Genomic DNA, 21,382 nt, shown 5'->3' with positions numbered 1-21,382 from the left:
TTTCCTTCTTTTCCTTCTGGGACCCCTATAAAGCAAATGTTATTCTGCTTGATGTTCTTCCATAAGTCCCTTAAACTATCTTCACTTTTTAAAATTCTTTTTTCTTTTTGCTGCTCTTGGTGAGTTCCACTGCCCTGTCTTCCAGGTCACTGATCCATTTACCTGCTTCATCTGGTCTGTTGTTGGCCCCTCAAGTGTATTTTTCAGTTCCATTATTGTATTCTTCAGCTTTGTGACTTGTTTGGTACTTTCTTACATTTTCTGTCTTTGTTGAAGTTCTCACTGTGTCCATCCATCCTTCTCCTAAGTTCATTGAGAATCTTCATGACCATTACCTTGAAATCTTTAACAGGTAGATTACTATTTCTGTTTCATTAAAATCTTTTTCTGAGATTCTGTCTTGTTCTTTTATTTGTAACATATTCCTCTGTTTTCTCATTTTGCTTGCCTGTCTGTGTTTGTTTCTATGTATTAGTCAAAACAACTACCTCTCCCAGTCTTGAAAGAGTGGCCTTGTGTAGGAGATGAACCTTATCATTCAACCTTGCCCTAGCTCTTGTTGTCCCTCACACCTTTGTGACTCTCTGAGTAGCCTGATTTATTCTTGATAGACCTCTGTGGTTGAGGGTGTGCCAAGTCCTGCCAGTGTTCCAAAGGGAGTAATCACAGGCAGCACCTACTTTCAGTCTGATTGGAAGCCAGATCCTCAGGTAGCAGCTTTTTAAGTATGCAAATATATATAGTTCCATGGGACTGCAATTGTAAACTTTGCCAGCCTCCAGACCAGGAAATCTAGAGGTGTCCTGTGGGCAACTCTTGGAAAAATCAGGGCTTCAGGCAAATGTATAAGCTCTTTTCTAAGAGATAACAGTGAGCTGTGTGAAGGCCAAGGGGAGGTTCAAAGATGCTATTTCCCTGCCTACATTCCCGCAGAGTGCCTCTATAGCCTCTAGATGTCTGGCAAACCTGAAGCCTGTCCCTCAGATTGAAGCTCCAGGACAAGGAGATAGGTCTTTTTCAGAGGCAGACTGGAGTTGAAACAGTGCCCTGGGTGTGAAAGCCTGCCCAGAACTGTCTTTCCAATTGTTATGGCCCCAGGGGGCCAATAAACACAAGCACCTCAGGCCACAAGGGCCAGGGGATCAACGGTGTCCCTTGTGGGCTGCCCTCACCCACCAGCTTCAGCAAGGCTGTTGGAGAGTGTTGAGGCCAGGGCATGCCTATGGCTCTAGGGAGGCAGAGAGAGTGCTGGGGGCCAGGCGCACCCAAGGCTTTAGCAAAGCTGTGTCTGTGCATACCTACCTGTGCTAGCAAGGCAAAGGGAGAGTGCAAAAATGCTGCTCACCAGCACCTCTGTCCCCAAAGAGAGTCCCAACTGTCCTCCACCCCTCTGGTTAATGCACCTCCTCCACATATAATCCAGTCATCTCTCAAACTTCTTCCTTCCCGCTGGTCCCAGGATGGGCAAGTCTGTGCAAGAGCCCCTCAGAAGGAATAGCTCAGATCTCCATAGACCGCCCCCCCGCCCCGGGTTTCCTGGACATAAGGCCCATTGGTTTCCAAAGCCAGATGTTTTTGGGGCCTCATCTCTTCAGGGCGGGTACCAAGGGTTGAGGTGCCCAGTGTGGGGCACAAACCCCTCTCTCCTCAGAGAGAGATTCCAGACCCACAAGATCTCTCCTTATTGTGAATTATCCCACCAGGGTTGAGGTTTTTGGTGAGATCGCATCTCCACCTCTCCTACCTGTTTTGATGTGGCCCTTTTATCCCTTGTTGTGGAGGGAAATGTTCCACTACTTTTCCATTCTTTTTCAGCAGGAATTGTTCCATATGTAACTATGGGTTACAGGCTGGGTATGTCCATTGGAGGAGGTGATTTCAGGGTCTTCCTATGCCACCATCTTGGACCGCCTTCAATCTTTCTTCCTTCCATGTAACAGTTTTATTGAGATATACTTTACATACCAGGCAATTCAACCATTTCAGTGTACAATTCACTGGTTTTTAGTATAGTCACAGAGTTGTGCCGCCATTACCACAACCGATTTTAGAACATTTTCACCACCCCCCAGAAGAAACCCTGTAACCTTCTGTGATCATCTCCCAAACCCTGATTCCTGCCTGCCCTCCACCAAGCAACTACTAATCTATTTTTATCCCTACAGATTTGCCTATTTTGGACATTTCATATAATATATGGTCTTTTATGCCCTGCTTTTTCACTTAGCATAATGTTGTCCAGGTTCTTTATTTCTGCTTTTTCTTCCTTTCTTTCTTCCATTCTATTTTGTGTTTTCTTTTCTTCCCTCTGTTTCTTCCTTCCTCCTCTCCTTCATCCATGGTCTGATTTCTCCTTTACCAAGCGCTTGGGCTTTATGGAAGCTTTTGGCCATTTGTAGGCCCTGGGTGGGGAGCTCTAGGCATGAGACTATGTCATGGACTCCCCAGGTGCCCATCCCTGCCTCCGGCCCAGGGAAGGCCCAGGACACTGTGCTCAGGCCTGCAGGGCTCACTCACACTTGTGCACAGCTGCCAGGCAGAGCAGACAGGCTACAGCAAAGAGTTAATCCTTTTCATCTTCTGTCTCTTCTGAGAGTTTGGAGAATGAGATTCTTTCCCACCCCCAGAGGGGAAGTCAGGGGAAGGAGAACAGAGACAGAGGAGGTGGGAAGCCTTTTACAGCCTTAAAAGTCACGGAGAATAAATAATGACCTCCCGGGAGTCCCTTGAAAGGTAGAGAACTCCTCGTTAAACTCCCTGGTGATTGTCCCTTTTGAGGCCAGCTAGAGGCCCCAGCTCTGCCCAGGCCATCCCTCCCCGCCCCACCCCAGCTTCACGCAGACCCCTGCCCCTGCTTGTTCTCCACTTTCACTATCCACTCCTTCTGCTGCAGATCTGATGGGACATACTTTGGGGCTGCTTTCCCAGAGGCTGTGATGGGAAGGAAGGGGAACTGTGCATTTGGGACCACTGCTAGTAGCTTTGTACCCATAAAAGAGTGAACATTCCAGGTGAACAAATTAGAGAAGGGCCCTTCTCCGGGGGATCCAGCCCCAGGGCACATGGCTTGGCAAGCAGAAGGAGGCCTGGGGGGCGCCTGGGTGGCTCAGTTGGTTAAGCGACTGCCTTCGGCTCAGGTCATGATCCTGGACTCCCGGGATCGAGTCCCACATCGGGCTCCCTGCTTGGCGGGGAACCTGCTTCTCCCTCTGGTCCTCCCCCCTCTCATGTGCTCTCTCTCTCTCTCATTCTCACTCTCTCAAAATAAATAAATAAATCTTTAAAAAAAAAAAAAAAAAAGAAGGAGGCCTGGGTTTCAGCCCTGATGTCCTTGTGCAGGGATAAGGGAGGCCCTGCAGACTTTCCAGGCCCCTGGGAAATTGCATGGCATCGGGCAGGAATCAGCCAATCTTATCTGCAACGAGCCAGATAGTAAATAGTTTGGGCTTTGTAACCCATATGTTCTTTCTTGCAACTCCTCAACTCTGCCCTTAGAGTGCGAAAGCATCATAGGCAGTACATAAATGAATGGGGGTGGCTGTGTTCTAATAAAACTTTATTATGGATACTGAAATGTGAATCCCGTATCATTTTCATCACTCATGAAATGTTATTCTTTTTTTTTAAGATTTTATTTATTTATTTGACAGAGAGAGCGAGAGAGCACAAGCAGGGGAAACAGTAGAGGGATAGGGAGAAGCAGGCGCCACACCATGTGGGACTCGATCCCAGGACCCTGGGATCATGACCTGAGCTGAAGGCAGACGCTCAACCGACTGAGCCACCCAGGCACCCTGAAATGTTATTCTTCTATTTATTGCCCCCCCACACACACACCATTTCAACAGAAATAGGTAGTAGGCTAGGTTTGGTCTATAAGCTGTAGTTTGCCAGCCCTTGATGTAGGGGAAAGAAATGGGTGTCAATTTCAGCCCCAGCGCTTGCTGGCTCTGTGACTTTGGGCAGGTGGCTTGTACTCTCTGAGCCTCAGCTTGCTCATCTGCAAAATGAGGATAGAAATGTCTCCCTGCGAGGATAGCAATAAGGCTAAGCATCAATTTATGCAAAACACCTAGCACAGAGTAGATGCTTAATAAGTGGTAGTCTTTCTTTCTCCCATTCTCTTTCTTTCTTTCTTTCTTTCTTTCTTTCTTTCTTTCTTTCTTTCTTTTTCTTTCTTTCTTCCTCTCTTTCTTTCTTTCTTTCGTCTTTCCCTCTTTCTCTCCCTCTCTCCCTCCCTCCCCCCCATCCTCCCATCCCTTCCCTTTCCTTCCTTCCTTCCTCCCCTCTGTACAGAAGCAGCTGGGAAGTTCAAGGCAGGCTTTGTGAACTCATGTTGCAGAGGTGCCTCTGAATTGTTCAAGTCAGGCCCTGACCCCTGAGTCTCACATCTGTCCTCTGAAAATGAGGGATTTGGATCAGTCCCAAGGGACAATTTCAACCCAAATTATATATAAATGCTTAACAAGGGAGAGATTTTATGCCAAACCCCCAATGTGTTTGTGTCAAGAATCTTCTGGCAAGGGCGGCAAAGAACATGTTTTTCATACTAATAAATCGTTCTGAGTGTGGAGGCAAATTCAGTAAAATGTGTCCTTGTCACGCCCCAAGCTGTGAGTGCAGATGGGGGTGCAAAGCAGGTGCACCACAGGGCTACCAAGAGATCCCCGCCCTGGCAGATGAGGGGCCTGAATTCCTCACCGCCCCTGCTGCCGACCCACTGTGTGGTCACGATAAGATCACATCCCGGGGCGCCTGGGTGGCTCAGTCGGTTAAGCGACTGCCTTTGGCTCAGGTCATGGTCCTGGAGTCCCGCATCAGGCTCCCTGCTCCTTCTCCCTCTGACCCTCCCCCCCCATGCTCTCTCTCTCTCTCTCTCGCTCTCATTCTTTCTCAAATAAATAAATAAAATCTTTAAAAAGAGAGAGAGAGAGAGAAGATTACATCCCTCTCCGAGTCCCAGTTTCCTCATCTGTCAAAGAGAGCTAAGACTTCTGGAGGCTACCATGGCTCCTGACAAGCAGCAATGCGTCACAGGGCTCTCTGCTTCAGGGTGTTTGTTAAACCCATAGGGGCTGTTTGTGGCAGTGTCGGGAGACAGGGATGGGGTACGCCTGAGATACGCTGTGCATTGCAGGGTGTCCACAGCCCCTGAGGCTCTCCTGGGGTTTGTGGATCCCTTACTCTCTGCCCAGAGATGGGAAGGTTGGGGGTGGGGGAGTTTGTCCCAAATGGCGTAAGTGGCGGGTGGCTCAACAGCACACTGGTGGGTCTGCTGCTCCATACCGATCATGCAGAAGGTTGCAGCGCGCAGGGAGGGCCACAGGCTTGGGCAGCACAGGCCCTTGAATGAGACTCTTCCCTTCCTCATTCCAGGACTGAGCAACGTGCCATTGTCACCCAGGGACTGGCATTCGGGGTGGGTGGCAAGGCAGTCCCAATGCCCAGAGGATTCAGGAAACTTCCCCTTTCCACATTGACTTTGGAAACACAGTATTTGTAAACACAGTATTTATAAATTGTGGAAGGGGAACATTAAAATTGAAAGTCGAGGAGATACCTCATTCCCGTTGCCATCTTACGCAATCCCTGAAATCATGGCTCTGTTCTCCCTTCATGTTCTTCATGAGCAGATGTGGCCTCAATATCATGGCAAAAAAGAGGTTCCAAACTTGGAGTTCTTCAGCAGGCCACATGTCTCCTGTTTTAGGGGCTGCTAAGTCTTACTGAGTCATTGATTCACTCATCCTTTACCAAGGGCCCCCTCCCCTGCAGGGGTTTGGGTGGGAGGGAGGGGGACACTAATGGAGGCCCTAGAAGAGCAGGGAGGGCCCTGTACAGACACATGTGATGAGTGCCCAAACCCCGTTGCTGTGGGAGCCGGGCTGGGAGTGCAGAGAAAGCCTCCTGGAAGGGATGATGTCTCAGCTGACTCCTGAAGGACAATAGGAAGTTTCTAAGCTGAGGAGCAGAGGGCCATTCTGGACAAAGGAACAGTGTGGGGAGAGGGGTGCGCTCATAGGCCATGAGATGCTGTTTAGTGCCATGGTCTGTTGAGAGAGCGCTGAAGGCCAACCTCCCCATTTTTGCTGACTGGTTGATCTTGAGTAAGTCCTTCCCTCTCCAAAACTTTGTCCCCATCTGATGAGTGGGGCTGGTCCTTACAGTACCTCCATCCTAGGCTGGAGAAAGGAACAAGGCTATTCATGCATGTGCCTGGGACAGCAGCTTATGGCGCAGCCCTGAGCCCCCACAGGTGTAAGATTCTTTGTTTCATTCTGCTCAGGATGCCCGTGGACCACCATTTCATGGATGGTGGAGAAGCTCTGGTCAGAGAGCTCGGTCACTTCCAGCTGGAAACACAGTGACTTTGGAAGTTGAACCAACTCAATACAAGACTCTCTCCACTACCCCCCATCTCCTTCCCTCCAGGGTAAGCTAAGTTCCCAGAGGCTGTCTGACCCCCACAGCATCCTCTAGACCACAATAGACTTGTCATGCCAGTTTCTCCATCCCTGGTGTTTGTGCCATGGTTGGGCCCCGGGACACAAATGACCTGCTCCTGGGCTCTCCCTGGCACTGCTGAGGACCGACCACATTCTCTCAGGGGTTTTCACCTCTGCTGCAGCCCCCAGCCTTCTTGGACTCCCCCAGCAGGCAGGCATCAAAGCCCGGCCACATGCTGGAGCTCGCTGTAGATCCAGGAGATTTGGGGGACCTCCTGCACCCCGCGTGGGAGCAGAAGAATTGGGGTACAGGGTTAAGCTAAAGCCTCCTCTCTGCCTTGTCTGCAGGGGCCCCTCCTTTGTCCTGGCTTCCACTAGGGATAGGGCACAAGCCCCTGTGCTTTCAGACCCTCACACTCATCCTCCAGTGACCCCCCACCTCACCTCCAGTCTGGGTTCTGACCCCAAAGGAGGGTAACCGGGTGGGGCCCACTCTACCACCTAGCTCTAGGCCTCCTGCCCCAGCCCCCAGGTCGTTCCTCCTCCTCTCTGGGTGGTGGGGGAACTGGTCACATGGGCCCTTGAACTCCAAATACCCTCAGACTCTCTCACTACTGTTTCTGTTTGGGGTCTAAGAAATCATCCCTGCCCGCATCTGCAGTTGCTGCCTGAATGGTGGGAGGCAGCAATGACAATGGGGACAGGCAAGAGTGAGAAGCCACAGCAAGCCCTCGACATCTCAAAATAGTATCCCATCCTGCCCCACCTGAGACATCTCACACACCTGGCACATTGGCTTGCATTTAACAACCAACTACCTGGTGATGGTAACTAGTCACTACCACTGCTCTGGGAGCGGTTGAGCCTGGTGGAGTCAGACTGACCTTGGGCACATTACCTGACCTCTCCATGACTCAGTTTCTTTGTCTGTAAAATGGGGGCGTTGCCAGGACCCACTTCAAAAGGTTGTAAGGATTAAAGCAGAGAATAAATATAAAGGTCTGAGAAGAGTGCTTGGCGCGTGGGGGTTCCCCAGTGAACACTGGTCCATGGCAGTGGCAGTCTGCTGGGTGGGGGTGGGGGGAAGTGCATGAGGAGCCTCATGATTGACTGAAATGTTTCCCTATTGCCCTTGGTCTCCAGATTTTTTTGCTATTATAAGCATCCCTGTGATGAACATCTCCATGCAGAGAACATTTTGTTTCTTTCAGATTATTTCCCTAGAAACTGAATTTCTGGGAACAGAATTACTGGTAGAAGGGGAGGGACATTTTAAGCGTTTTGTCACCCTTCGCCTAGTTGTTTTCTAGACAGGCTGCTGGGCTTCCTTGCCACCAGCCACACCGGAAGTTATCACTTCCTCGAAGCCAAGTGGGGGGAGCGTCCTGGAAGGGTTGTAAGGGGCGCTGCTGGCTAGGGCAGGGCATAGATGCAAGGAGAAGGGGCCACCAGCCCTGTAGGATGGGCAGAGGGGACAGGGAAGAGTCGGGAGTCTTTGAAAGGGCTGAGAAAGAGCCATCAGAGAAGGGAGAGTCTGTCACACATCCACATCCTGAACCGTTCAGAGAAACCAGCGTGGCGGTAACAGGGAGCTGAGCCCAGGATGCAGCACCTGACAGCAGCTGACCTTGGGCATATGGCAGGCCTGCCTGAGCCTCAGTTTCCCCATCTGTAAAATGGGCATGACACTTGGCCTTCCTCACAGAAGTGGGATAGAATGAGTGATCAGAAATGACTTTGAGGATTGACTCGGGTGCCATGTGGTTCTTTTTCCATAAGCACCCACTGGTGTACGTGGGCAGGGGTTTTGGGGTTTTCTTCGGGTTTACCAAACATTCTATAGTTTTAAGGAGAGGATTGGGCAAGCCATCCAGTCTCATGGGAGATTACTGGAGGGTTCGAGCAGCAGGGCAGGGGGAGCACAAGCCTGGGCGAACTAAGTGTGATCCAAAGTGCATGGGTGATGCCCGGCCTCCCCGAGGGCCGTTTTGTGTATAGGAAGGGATCAGGGTGGGTAGGGCATCTCCAGCTTTGCAGTTGGGCCAAACGGGGCTGTCTCAAGGCTCTACCACTTACCTGCTGTGAGTCACTGGGCAAGTGACTCGAGTTCTCTGGGCCCAGACGTCGTCTGTTAGTGCTAAGAAGATAACAACTCTATCATATGTGTCCTACAGGTGCTATGAGAGTTCAGTATTGAGTGCCAGACACGTGAACACTATCATCACTTTTTTATTTGGCAATCCTAGTGCAGCCCCAGGAAATGGATGACATGGAGGCAAGGGAGGGGTTGAGTGGAAGTAGGGCTCCCCATGCCTTCACTCCTTCAAGCAACAAGCCCAGTGTGCTGTAACATACCCAGCTCCCCCTACCAGCTGTGTGACCTGAGGCAGGTTTCTCACCTCTGTGCCTCAGCGTTCTCCATCACATGGGGAGAATCATAGCACTTACCCCATGGGTTTTGCATGTGGATTAACTGAGCTCAGACTCGCAAAATGCTGAGACCCAGAGCGCAGGAGGCGCTCCGTGGATGGTGGCTATTGTTTGGTTGCTCTCAGGGCTTAGAGCACAGGCTTTGGACCAAGGTGACAAGGCAAGAACCCCATTCCTCTACCCACCAACTCTGCGACCTGGTTCAGGTCCCTTAATTCCACGAAGAGCTACTCCCTCATCCGTCAAGATGTGGGTGGTGCCCGCGTGGCAGTTCAAGTACCCCGGAAATGCTCAACATGACTGGAGACTGAGAGTCTTAAAGAGAACACCCGTGAAAACGGCCCAGACCCATGCCCTGCAGCCTCAGCCGTCCCTGTCAGTGGGAGCACCTGTGACAAAGGGTCACACTCCCTCCCCACCAGCCACCCTATGCCAGGCCCTCACTCAGGTCCAGTCTCACTGACCCACGTAGGTGTAAGATCACGGAGAAGGGCCAGTGTAGGCCACAAGCCGAGACTGTTCCTCAGCCGATTGCTGACACTCCTTGGCTCCGTAGCCTCCAGCATTGCTCCAGGGCCTGCCAGGTTACTTGCAAACTCCTCCAGCCAGCCCCTTACATTCTGGCTATGGAACCCCGCTCTGTCTCCTCTCCCGCCGCACCCTCAGGGCCCTTTTGCTCCGGATGAACTAGACCTCCCTGCTCCAGAGCACAACTCACAGCTCAGGCTGCCCCCTCTGCCCAAAGAGACATCCCCCCTGCCAATATCCCCGTTCTGTTTCCACTTCTTACCCCAGGCCCAACTCAAAGGCCACCTGCTCCGCAGGGCTTCCCCTGATCCCCGGGGCCAGAAATGGTTCTGTGCCCACCACCGTCCATGTGGGAGCCAACAGCTATTGTTTCCTATTTGAGTTTTGTTAATGAGTGACCTAGGGGCATCACTTAATCACCCAGAGCCTCAGTTTCCTGGCCTGTGCAGTGGGACACCCGTGCTTGCCTTATAATACCACTGGGAGGGTTACCTAGAAAAAGGATGCCAAACAGCCCGCTCAAGACCTAGCACGTGAGCACTCGGTAAATGCTAGTTCTTGTCAATCATTTGCTCATTCACCAGTACAATGCATGATCCCTGCTCTGTGCCAGGTCCCTCGCTTGACTGCTAGAGTGGTAGCCAACCATTCCCTCACTGAGCTCCCGTGTGGTCCCAGCCTGTGACCCTCCAGCATTCAGGGATGCGTCTCCTGGGAGGTCCCTAATCAAAATCCCTCTGATGAGCCCAAGGCAGATCCTCACCATCTAGTTCCTATGTCACGAGAGAAAATTTGAAAGAGGCCAATGGTTTATGACTATTACCTCTAGATCTCAACTAAGTCCCAGGGAGTTCTGGGGTGCCCTTCTTGGATAAATTTCACCTTCTCTGGCATGAAAATGAATGCAGTGTGTGTGCAAAACTCCTGCCGGAAGCCTCTGCCCAGTTCGCTGTGATGCTTGTTGAAGGACAAAAGACCTCGCCACCACCCCTTCAAAGCTGATGCTGGTGTAGGCAAACCCTCTATGTTTGCTTCCAGAAAATTCTGAAAAGGGCATGAAAAAATTATTTCTTTCATGAGCAGAGGCCTGAAGTTTGGTCACTCCAGCATATCAGGTGGTATCAATTTGTGGGAGGAAACAAGGGTATATGAAGATGATGCTCTGAATGGCCTCTGGGTAGCTTGGTGTCCTGAAATGTCCACCTCATAGCTTATTTCAGAACAACCAGAAATTAGGCCTGGCCTGGAGAAGACAGTCACCCCTGACTTTGACAAAAGCTTAAGGCAGGGGAAAGAGCCCTGGTGGGTTATGGCCGACTCCCGGGGTACGAGAGAGCCTCTTCTGCTTTCTCTTCTCCACTTCCTTTTCCCCATAAAGGAGTTTTGGTGACCCAGTTCCCAGGATGTAGGCATAGCTGACACGTGGTGGTAGCGGTTATGCCGTGTAGTTGGGCACAGCCTAGTAAGAACCTGGCTTCAGAGATCAGCCTAGACCCTCAATATAGAGTCCCTCAACCTCCATTTCTTGGGGACCCTGAGGAACAAAGCAGCCGTGACCACACCCATTGCAAGAAACAAGGGAGGAGGAGGGGAAGCTTCCTCTCCCAGCCCCTTTCACTGGGCTCATCCCCATTTTACAGATGAGGCGAGGGACTTGAGAAAGAGATGGAGTTGTCTGAGATCCAACAGCAGGGGAATGAGGAAGGCTCAAACCACACTCAGGGCTCCTGGTCCCAAATCTCCTGCTTTCTCCATCCCCCCAGCACATGGCTAGTCTCAGAGGTGCTGGCTGAAATGGTCAGCGTCCCTCACTGCCCCTCCTGGGGCTCCTGTCCACAAGGTTCTTCCCGGCCTGCAGCAGGGAGATGGAGATAGAAATAAAGCCAGCATGAGTCACCAACACAGCAAAAGGGTTGCCGGAGCGGCAGGGAAGGGCTTCTGTTTCTGATGATCTGTGAATTGGGGAAGTCAGAACATGGCAGAATCACTCCTGAAACTCAGATTGATTGGGCTTTTCATTTTCACACACCTGACTGACTGAACACCTGCTAGAAACTTGGATGGTGGGGCTGAAGATGAAAGATCCAGTGCGTCCCTTTCGTCTGGGAGATAGACAAGTAAATGCATAGTTAACCCAAGGAGGTCAGTGCTTCAGCAGAAGGGCTATAGGAGCTGGGAGGGGATCAGCAATCCTGGGAAGCCTCAGAGATAGCTTCCCATGGGAGGTGATGCCTGAGCAGAACCTTGAAAGAGAAGTAGAAGTTGAGCGGCAATGAAGAACATAAAGACTCCAACAACAGGACATGTGCAAAGGCACAGATGTAAATGACAGCAGGTGCTGTGCACATGTGGTGGTTCTGTGTGGTCGTCGGTACTATATGCAATAGACGGTAATGATGAAGAGCTCTGACATTCATTACCTGTAGTCCTCACAGCAGTCCTGTGAGGTTGCTGTTATAAACTTATTTCAGAAGAGAAAACTGAGGTTCAGAGAGGGCCTGAGCAAGGCTTCCTATAGAGACAGTAGCACCGAAACTGGACCCAGACTGTGAGTGGCTGGTTAGATTTTAACACTCTCAACATGAAAAGATGGGATTCAGATTCTAGGAATATTATTAATCAGGGTATTGTTGACTGCCAGGAGCAGAAACCCAGTTAAAAGAGGCTGTTGGGTGAGGGGGGACGCCTGGGTGGCTCAGTCGGCTAAGCGTCCAACTCTTGATTTCAGCTCAGATCATGATCTCAGGGTCCTGAGATCGAACCCCACATCAGGCTCTGCACTGGGCGTGGAGCCTGCTTAAGATTCTCCCTCTTAGTTTTGGTGACCCAGTTCACACTCATGCACATGCGAGCGAGCTTGCTCTCTCAAAAAATTAATTAATTAATTAGTTAATTAATTAATTAAAAGGGGCTGGGATTGGTGGAGGTGGGGAACTGACTCATAAAACAGAAGAAAACAAGGGTAGCCTCAAGCTTGGCTAGATCCAAATGTGCAAATATCATCAGAAATTTGTCTTTCTCCAGCTTTCAGCTCAGTTTTACAGTGTGTTGACTTCATTCTCAGAGTCTCCCTGTGGCGCCACCAGCAGCTCCAAGTCTACATCTTCCCATCTTAGCAACTCCAGTGCAAGATGTGTCCCTTTCCTACTGTTCCAACAAAAAAGTTTCAGGCTTTCATTGGTTGGGTGGGTCATGTGTTTACCTCTGTACCCACCCCAGGAGCCAGGGCAAAGAATAAGAGGTCAACCCCACCTCGCTCACATGGGCAAAGAGTGAGGAGGGCTGGCTCCCAAACAATCAAAGTGCTATTACCAAGAGAAGGGGAATAGACGATGGGAAGGTGAAAATGACAGGTGTTTACCATAAGCACTTACTGTGTGGCAGACACATATTATGTGCTCTTGAGAACCCCATTAACATCCCCTGCTTCAAGATTTAGGGCTCAGAGCAGGATGGGCCATGGGGCTATGAAGGGGGTCAAGGAATATTAAACCTACGGGTATCTCTAGACTCTGTAATGTAATAGAGTCTACACAGTATTCGAACTTAGCTTAGTGTCTCATCCCAACTTGCATTTAGCATGGATGGCAAGCTAAGTAAATGAGGAGGGCTCCATGCCACTAGACTTTATTATATTAAATATGCATGTTAAAATTATTTTATAAGAGGCTAGAAATTCCACAAGGTAAGAAGGAAAGAGAATGAGGGGTGGGGAAAGGGAATCTAAAGCAAAACAAGAAAATATAGGAAAACTTAGAAAAGGTAGGGTGGATATAAAACACAAAACCACATTGAAAAACTTAGTGAAAATATATCAGTAATCACAATATGTGTAAATGGAATAAACTGTCCAAGTAAGAAAAACAAAGGTCGTCAGATAAGATTTTTTAAAAATCCAAACAAATGTTTTCACAAGAAATAGACTTAAGGAAATAAAAATGTTGAAAGTTATACTTTCAAAAATACAGTATGCTAGACAAATATTATCAAAAGGAAATTTGGGTAGCTACATTAAATCAGACAAAGTGAATCTTAAGCAAAACATTTTACTAAAGATAAAGATGGTCACCATATTTTTAAAAAGAATCTTATTTACTGGAACAATAATAGTTCTAAATACATACGTACCCAATAAACTAGCTTTTAAAAATATATGAAATAAAATTGAAAGAACTACAAAGAGAAATTAATCACAAACATCATAAACAATATTAAGAGTTTAGAGAGGATATTATTTTAGATGTTACAGAGATAGGAAAGGTAATAAAAATGCTGTAATCAATTCCATGCCCCAAACAAGGGAAAACTCAGATAAAGGGAAAAATTTCTAGTGAAACAGAACTTGTCAAAACTGACTTGCAATGAAATAGAAAACTGGAATGGTCCTGTAACCATTAAAAATAAATAAAATGAGGGGCGCCTGGGTGGCTCAGTCATTAAGCATCTGCCTTCGGCTCAGGTCATGATCTCAGGGTCCTGGGATCGAGCCCCGCATCGGGCTCCCTGCTCCGCAGGAAGCCTGCTTCTCCCTCTCCCACTCCCCCTGCTTGTGTTCCCTCTCTCACCGTCTCTCTCTCTGTCAAATAAACAAATAAAATATTTTTTAAAAAAATTAAAAAAATAAAAATAAATTAAATGAATGAAACACCAGTAGTACTTGGTTTTGCAAAGGAGTTCTACCAAATATTCTAGGAATAGATCATTCCATTTCTGCACAAACTCTATCAGGGGAGAAAAAAAGGGAAACTCTCCTATTCATTTGATGAGGCCATTATTGTGTAAATTCAAAAGCAAGTATGAGAAGGGAAATGATTAAAAAAAATGGAAAACAACTCAGATGTCCATCAACAGGTGAATGGATAAATAAATCGGAGTATTTTCACATAATGGAATACTTTATAGCAGTGAAAATGAACTACAGGTACATGCATCAGCAAAGTTCAATCTCAAAAATATAGTGTTCAACAACAACAGGGCGCCTGGGTGGCTCATTTGGTTAAGCGACTGCCTTCAGCTCAGGTCATGATCCTGGAGTCCCGGGATCGAGTCCCACATTGGGCTCCCTGCTCAGCGGGGAGTCTGCTTCTCCCTCTGACCCTCTTCCCTCTCGTGCTCTCTATCTCTCATTCTCTCTCTCTCAAATAAATAAAATCTTTAAAAAAACAACAACAAAAGGTAGCTACAGAAAAAAATCGTAAAACATGGTTTTATTGATATAAAAGGAAAATCTAAATTTTAAATACTTTCAATTTGTAGTTTTAATCCTTCTTTGGATTTTTCTGGTTTTTTTTAAATGCAGAGTAAATTATAGTTATTACATAAATTAATGCTTATTACCTAAGTGATAATGATTGAGATGTATGCTGAGAGATTATGTATGCCAAAAAACACTAACTGCATTAAATAATCAAAATTTTAGTGTCTGGGGGCGCCTGGGCGGCTCAGTTGGTTAAGCGACTGCCTTCAGCTCAGGTCATGATCTCAGGGTCCTGGGATCGAGCCCCACATAGGGCTCCTTGCTTGGCGGGAAGCCTGCTTCTCCCTCTGACCCTCCTCCTGCTTGTGTTCCCTCTCTCGCTGTCTCTCTCTGTGTGTCAATTAAATAAATAAATAAAATCTTTAAAAAAAATTTTAGTATCTGAAACTGTATTAACTGATAAATAAGCCAATATTTTTCTCTTTTTTTAAGATTTATTTATTTATTTGAGAGACAGAGAGAGCATGCTCAAGTGGGGAGAGGGGCAGAGGGAGAGAGAATCCTCAAGCAGACTCCCCTCTGAGTGTGGAGCCTGTCTCAGGTTGGGGCTGGATCCTGGGACCCTGAGATCATGACCTGAGCCAAAACCAAGAGTCGGATACTTAACTGACTGAGCCACCCAGGCGCTCCAATAAGCTAGTATTTTTCAAGCCTCTATATGCACTCAAAATGTCATATAGGTGGCAGGTCCTTCCAGGCATGTTAAACTTGTGTTTGCAGTTATTAAATATTATAAAAGTTGTTTTGTTTATAGGGGCAAAGTGTTGTAGAGGGTTGTTATGATCATAAAGTACAGAAGGTTGGTTGTGTTTACAGTTATAAACTGTTGTAGAAGGTTGTTTTGCTGACTATATTATTACTGGAAATAGTCAACCTCAAATAATACTCTGTGTTGTTGTATTAGACAAAAGTCTTCTTTTTTCTTTTTAAAGAGAGAGTGAGAGCAGTGGGGGAGGGGCAGAGAGAGAATGAGAGAGAGAATCCCAAGACCCTAAATCATGACCCTGAGATCATGACCTGAGCAGAACCCAAGTGTCGGATGCTTAACCAACTAAACCACCCAGGTGCCCCTGGACAAAAGTCTTGGTTGGAAGTGATAGTAATTCAGTTGGATAGCCATCGACTGCCTTTGTGCTCCTAGCTTCTCTGCCTCATAAGAAAGATGCAGTAGTCATGGGAAGGACTCTTTCTTCTGGGTTGAGTTCTGAACTCACCTCTCAAGCAGTCACTGTTGCCACATGGAGAGGTGAATCCAAAAGCATCCTCTAGGGGATGGGGCCCGATGATGCTGTGGGGATTGAATGGTTGCCAAAGGAAGGCATTTGGGGCAGAGAAATCACATTTATCCATCAAGCTTCATTTCAAGATGATTGTCATCCATGAACAGCCTTGTATCAGACAGACAATCCAGATTTAGCCCCCATTTGGAAAATGACAATATTGCTGAATTAATTGTTATTTTGTAAAAAGAATAAAGCTGTAATTTGCAGCCCCCCACCTCTGCCAAAATAATGATAAATAAATAAATAAATAAATAAATAAATAAATAAATAAATAATTGCAGGCAGAACACCACAATATGCACAATATGATGTTTCAGGATACCTAAGTATTTGCTAAAACAAGTCAGGTACTGGTAAATTCTGTCCCTTAACCTGAGAGGTGGTTATACTGGTATCCATTTTAGTATTCCTTAGTAGTCTTTAAACCATGCATATTTGACTTTTATATAATCTCTTTGGATGTATGATGGATTTCATTTAAAAATACTTAATGATGGAATCAATATGTAACAAAAAGATATGTCTGAGTAGAGGAGTTATTTGAGATATTTATCTTCTTTGTTTTGTTAATCTCTATGTCCTGAATTTTTTATAAGGAACATGTGATATTTCCATAATAATATTATTTTAAGTCACCTGTAAGCTCTTTACAAGGGAGCTGGTTATTTCCTAGCCAAAGCCAGCTTTTCTTTGATGATGTCAGTGAAAGTCGCTTGACCAGAGCTGTGTCTGGAATGTTAACCCAAGGGTAGATACCGCCTGCCTGGTCAAATATGTACACTGCTAGCATGGAGAATGGGGCCTCTGAAGTGCCAGGGGTATAACCTTGAGGTTCAGGTGAGGGCACGTGTTCTGGGGAGGGCAGGGCTGGCCAAACCTCCAGGGAGAGCTTGGGCCACTCACAGCCTTCAGCAGTGGCTAAGCTGGAGCGTACCTATGCACTGAGCGAAGCTTTGGTGTCGGGGGCTTCTCTCATCTGTGTCTTACAAAGTCAGGCGTCCAAATCCACAACCCCCATCTATCTAACAGATGCTAAAGGGAAGCTCCATGCTCTTACCTCTCTGTATGTAGAAAGGAGGAGGAGCAGGGAGTTTGATTCTCTGGCAGCCAGAGTACCTTAACAGATGATGGGGGGAGCTGAGGCCAGGTGTGATCTTCACCGGACATCCCAAGGAACTGCAGGGGGTCTCAGGGCAAGCAGCGGGTAGCTCCCAGCTTGAAACTGACGAGGAAAGCTACCACTCCAGCCTAGGTAGGGAAGCCAGAAAGTAGGTAGCGTTTGTGGCTTTAGACATAGCTGAAGCCAGATTTTGTCCTGCCCTGGGTCTGCAGAGACCCCAGACAGAGTCTCTAGGGACACCATGCAGTACTCAGCTTCTTCTGTTTTGGGCTAAGGGGAAGCTGGGATGGGTCGGGGACTTGGAACGGCACTCCCCAAACCACGGCCGTTTGCACATTGCCTTCCCCATCCAGTCCAGCCTGTAGTCTTCTCCCACCTGCATTATATGCACTTAAAGCTCTACACCAACTTGCTGTTTTCACTGAAATACACGAGGAAACTTTATATTGTCCCCATAAATGGAAACACAGTACCCCTGGTGGAAAACAGAACCCATGAGCATAGGTACAGTGACACCAAACAATGTCATCAAAGTTTGACCAGACCCAATTGCCTGATTAAAGCTCTGAGCCTGCCTCCTGTTCTCTGTTCTAAAGGGAGATCTGCAGGTGGTGCGTGCTGAAAACACAGGAGCGCCCCCCTGAGCCTTTCCCTCTGACTTGAAATAAAAAATGATAAAGGAGTTCTCACTCACTGAAAGTAGCTCAAGAGAAAAGCAGGTCTGCCATCCGCACCTTAGCAGGCAACAGCGCAAAGGAACTCTGTATGCCCAGAAGGGAGGGAAATCCTCTTCTTGCTAAAAATGTATGCCAAATACTTTGTTAAAAACTTTCCTACCAAGCTTTTGGCTAACTCAGTCTTCAGTGATCTATTCTTTGATCAGATGGACTCAACAGACGTTAACTGAGGAACTACTATATACCAGCCATAATTGCCGGGGTCTAGCGCCTTGCCTTTGGGGAGCGCACATTCTAATGGAGACAGACGCGCTCACAACTGATTTTAATGGAAGGATGAATAAATCTGTGTGTCTTCTCCCAGCCTCCCTTCAACCCATGCAAGGCGTACCGCCGACGTTCTGGAATCCTTTCACTAAGAGCGAGAAGCAGCAAATATTAATTGGGCTCCTATTATGAGCCAGGCAAGGTGTGGGATACTTCTGTACCTATTTTATAATGCTTAATCCTTCCAAGAATTGGAAGGGTGGCTGTTTTTTCCTCCACTTGGGGTTCAGAGGAGTTAAGGGGCGCACGGCATGTTGGAAGCAGGCGTGAGATCTGAAAGGTGTCCCGAATGCTCCCCTCCGTGGATTGAGGGAAGAAGTCCCTGCTGCATGCGGGCCGCCCTGGTGGCCGAGGAAGGGCCCTGACCCCCCCCCTTCCCTAGGCCGGCACAGGAGAAGCGAAGGCCGGAGGGTGGGCCCCGGGCCCACTGGCCTTGCTCTGTGGTCACCTCAGCCCTGACTGTGCTTGTGTCTCCTCAGGAAGCCAGCGCTCTCCTGCACTGTGTGCTCCAGCAAACTTCTAAGCTGCTGCAAGAGTCTGTGGGGGCTTAGGTTCCTCCAGAGACACATGAGAGGCCCCTCAGAGGAGCAACCAGGCGAGCCACTGTCCGAGGAGCCACTGAGGACACCACCCCAGGAAGCAGTGAGGACTCTGCCCTCCGAGGCTGTCTAGACCCGGCCCGGGACACAGAAGATACTGCTTCTGGTCACCAAGGTTTGACTCCTGGAGCCATTAAGGACCCAGAAGCCCCCAGAGCCACCGAAGATGCACCCTAGCCTGAGTCTAGGGACTCCCGGAGCACACAGCGGGGTGCTGGGGTCCTCAGGTCTAGTGCGGAGCAGCCTGTTCTGTGCTCAGCATCCCTAGCAGACGTTCAGAACTCTCCTGGGCCTGGGTCCGCTGAATCCCATGGGTTCAAAGCTCACGTTGGTGCTGGCCCTGAGTCATGAGCAGAGATGGCTGGACGTGGCAGATGTGTGCACAGGTGCGTGTGTGGATTTGTACACGCAGGAATGTGCAGGCCCTCTGAGCACAGCAGAGGGTGTTGCCATAGAGAGTTAGCCTCTCACTCTCTCACAGGTTCTGTAGGATGAAGGGAAGGAAAGGCGAGGGAAGGGAAGGGAAAGACAGGAAGGAAATTAGCCTTTCCTGAGCACCTGCCGTGTGCCAGGTACTTCATCTGCATGAGCTCACGTAATCCTTATAACATGTGGTAAGAATCACCAACCTGCTTCACAGAGGTAGAAACTGAGGCTTCAAGAAGACTGGGGCCCGCCCCAGGGCACTCAGCTAGCACGCGTACCTGGCTCCTAGGAGGCACTCGAAAAATAGTTGTTGAGGGAAGGAAGGAACAGGAGCATGGGCAAAGAGCCAGGCCTCAAGCCCACATTCTTGACTTGACATTGCACTGCTGCTCAGGAGAGAGATCAAGGTGTTTGCTTGACTCAGCCTACCCTTCTCTTAGCGGGGCTCCGCTCCGGAGCCTGAGGGGTGCCTCCGTGCTGCAGTCCTGCCCCTCTCTGGTGCTTTTCATCAACAAGAAGTGGTGCGGAGCAGCGCCAACGGCGGGGCAGGTGGGGGGGGGGGGGGGGGGTGCCCGAGAGAGGGGGAGAGGGGCCCGGGGGGGGGGGGGGCGGGGGGGGAGGGAGTCGACCCCACAGCATCCTCTCCTGGATGTGTGACCTTGGGTGCATCAGTAGTGATCTCTCTGAGCAGCTCTTGACTCCTCCATCCAAGGGGGTAAGATCCCCTTTGCTATTTACAAGGTTGTTGAAGAGACCCAAGGAGGTGGGGGTGGTGACACCCCGAGAAAAGAGGGTGTGCATGGACTCTCCCTGCTAACCCCGGTCCCTCCCTGAGCCCGCTCCTCCCTTGGTTCCAAGAGCCGCCGGTGGCGTCCCCCTCCGTGCGCACCCAGGCCTTCTCGGCCATCTGGTAGCTCACTGTCCTCTCCCTGGCTGTCAGGTGTGCCTGTCCCATGAGCCTTCTCTTCTCACTGCGATTCCTCTGCCTCTGTGGCCTTGTCTGCACCCTCGTAACCGAAGTCACCAGGAGACTTATCTGTGAGGGAATGACTCCCAGGTTTGTGCCTGGAGCCCGGGCTTCCTTTGGGAGTTTTCCACCCGACCCCTCTACCTGGGTGTTTCGAAGACACCTCACTTTTAGCACATCTGCAGCCACACTCCTGACCGTTTTCCTGCACCTGTTCCTCTGCCAGGTCCCCCAGGTCAGCCTTAGCTCCTCGTGGTCAGTTGTCCCAGGCCCCAGCTACACAGGTACCCACCATCTGCTTGATTCTGCCCGCACTCAGCCCCACTGCCATCTTTTGGTCAGGACAAATGAGACAGCTGCCTGACAGCTCTCCACGGTCCCCTCTGGCCTCCGACCAGCCCGCCCCCTACCCAGCAGCCACAGCTGGCTATGCGAAACTCGGATGTGGTGACACGGCACACGCAGGCAACCATCTTTCTCCTGGGCCCCCAGCCCTGCGTGCTCAGGCCTGACAGAGCCCTGCAGCCTCCTCCTGCCACGTCCCCCTCTGTCTCTTCACCCCAACCCTCCTGGCCTCTGCTTTCTATTTGTTTATCCTCCTGCTCCTAGCCGCCACAGGGCCACACAAAAAGCTGTTTCCATGGCGTGGAATGCTCTTCCCACCATCTGGCCATGAGAGCTCAGCTGAAATATCACTTCTTGAGGAAGTGTTCCTTGACCCACCCCATTAGGTCAGGCCTCCCACACACACACACACCACAACTGTCCTCAGAACCCACCGCATGTTTGTAATTTACAGTCATCCGTGTGGCTCCCTCACCCTTGTCTGTCTGCCCTACTCAGGAGGTCATGGACCCTGCCTATTTCTGTCGACCTTTGTATGTCTAGTCCCTAGAAGGGTGTTTGGCACCTAGTAAGGGCTTTAAGCAGTTTATCTACCAAAACACCTGAAGGCATGGTTTGCCCCCAGTGACCCTCAGAGGTGCTCAGTCTTGGCTGGATTCCTCTGGAAGCCCCAGAATCCCCTCCTAAGTGGTTTTCCCGGGAGTCTGAGGCAGGTGGGTCTCTAAATCATGGCCAAGTAGTTGGAGGCATAAGACCCCAGTCTGGCTCGTCACAGTCTCAGCTGTTCAGGGCTCCAACCCAGCGTGCCCACACACCACCCGCCATGGCAGGGGCCTCCTTTGGGTCTGTGTCTGAGCTGCCCCCACCCTTCTGGAGTCTCCCTGGAGCCTCTGCTGGCTGCAGAAGTGGGGCACATGCTGTCTAGATGAGGGGAGCATCTGCGGTGGGCCCCCAAATCCATGTTCTGTGTTACCATC

General features: G+C 49.4%; 1 protein-coding gene across 4 annotated transcripts in view; it reads left to right on the top strand.

Moving 5' to 3' along the window:
• HRH2 (histamine receptor H2) overlaps positions 1–21,382 on the top strand; it is an 88,840-nt gene that overhangs the window by 33,986 nt on the left and 33,472 nt on the right. For 3 of the 4 annotated variants that reach the window (XM_025867014.2, XM_073889765.1, XM_073889764.1), the window contains exon 3: positions 18,548–19,641. The exons of the other annotated variant lie outside the window; for it this stretch is intronic. In XM_025867014.2, coding sequence (XP_025722799.1) covers positions 18,548–18,740 — 193 coding nt within the window. In that variant the 3' untranslated portion in view covers positions 18,741–19,641. Of the gene's footprint in view, positions 1–18,547; positions 19,642–21,382 lie in introns of those variants that run through there. 4 annotated transcript variants of the gene reach the window in all.

Source organism: Callorhinus ursinus, unplaced genomic scaffold (genome assembly GCF_003265705.2).
Source record: "Callorhinus ursinus isolate GAN/ISIS: 27379988/994484 unplaced genomic scaffold, GSC_fseal_2.0 scaffold3, whole genome shotgun sequence".
Lineage (NCBI taxonomy): Eukaryota > Metazoa > Chordata > Mammalia > Carnivora > Otariidae > Callorhinus > Callorhinus ursinus.
The sequence above is the reverse complement of the archived record's forward strand: the minus strand, read 5'-3'. Positions and strand labels throughout refer to the sequence as shown.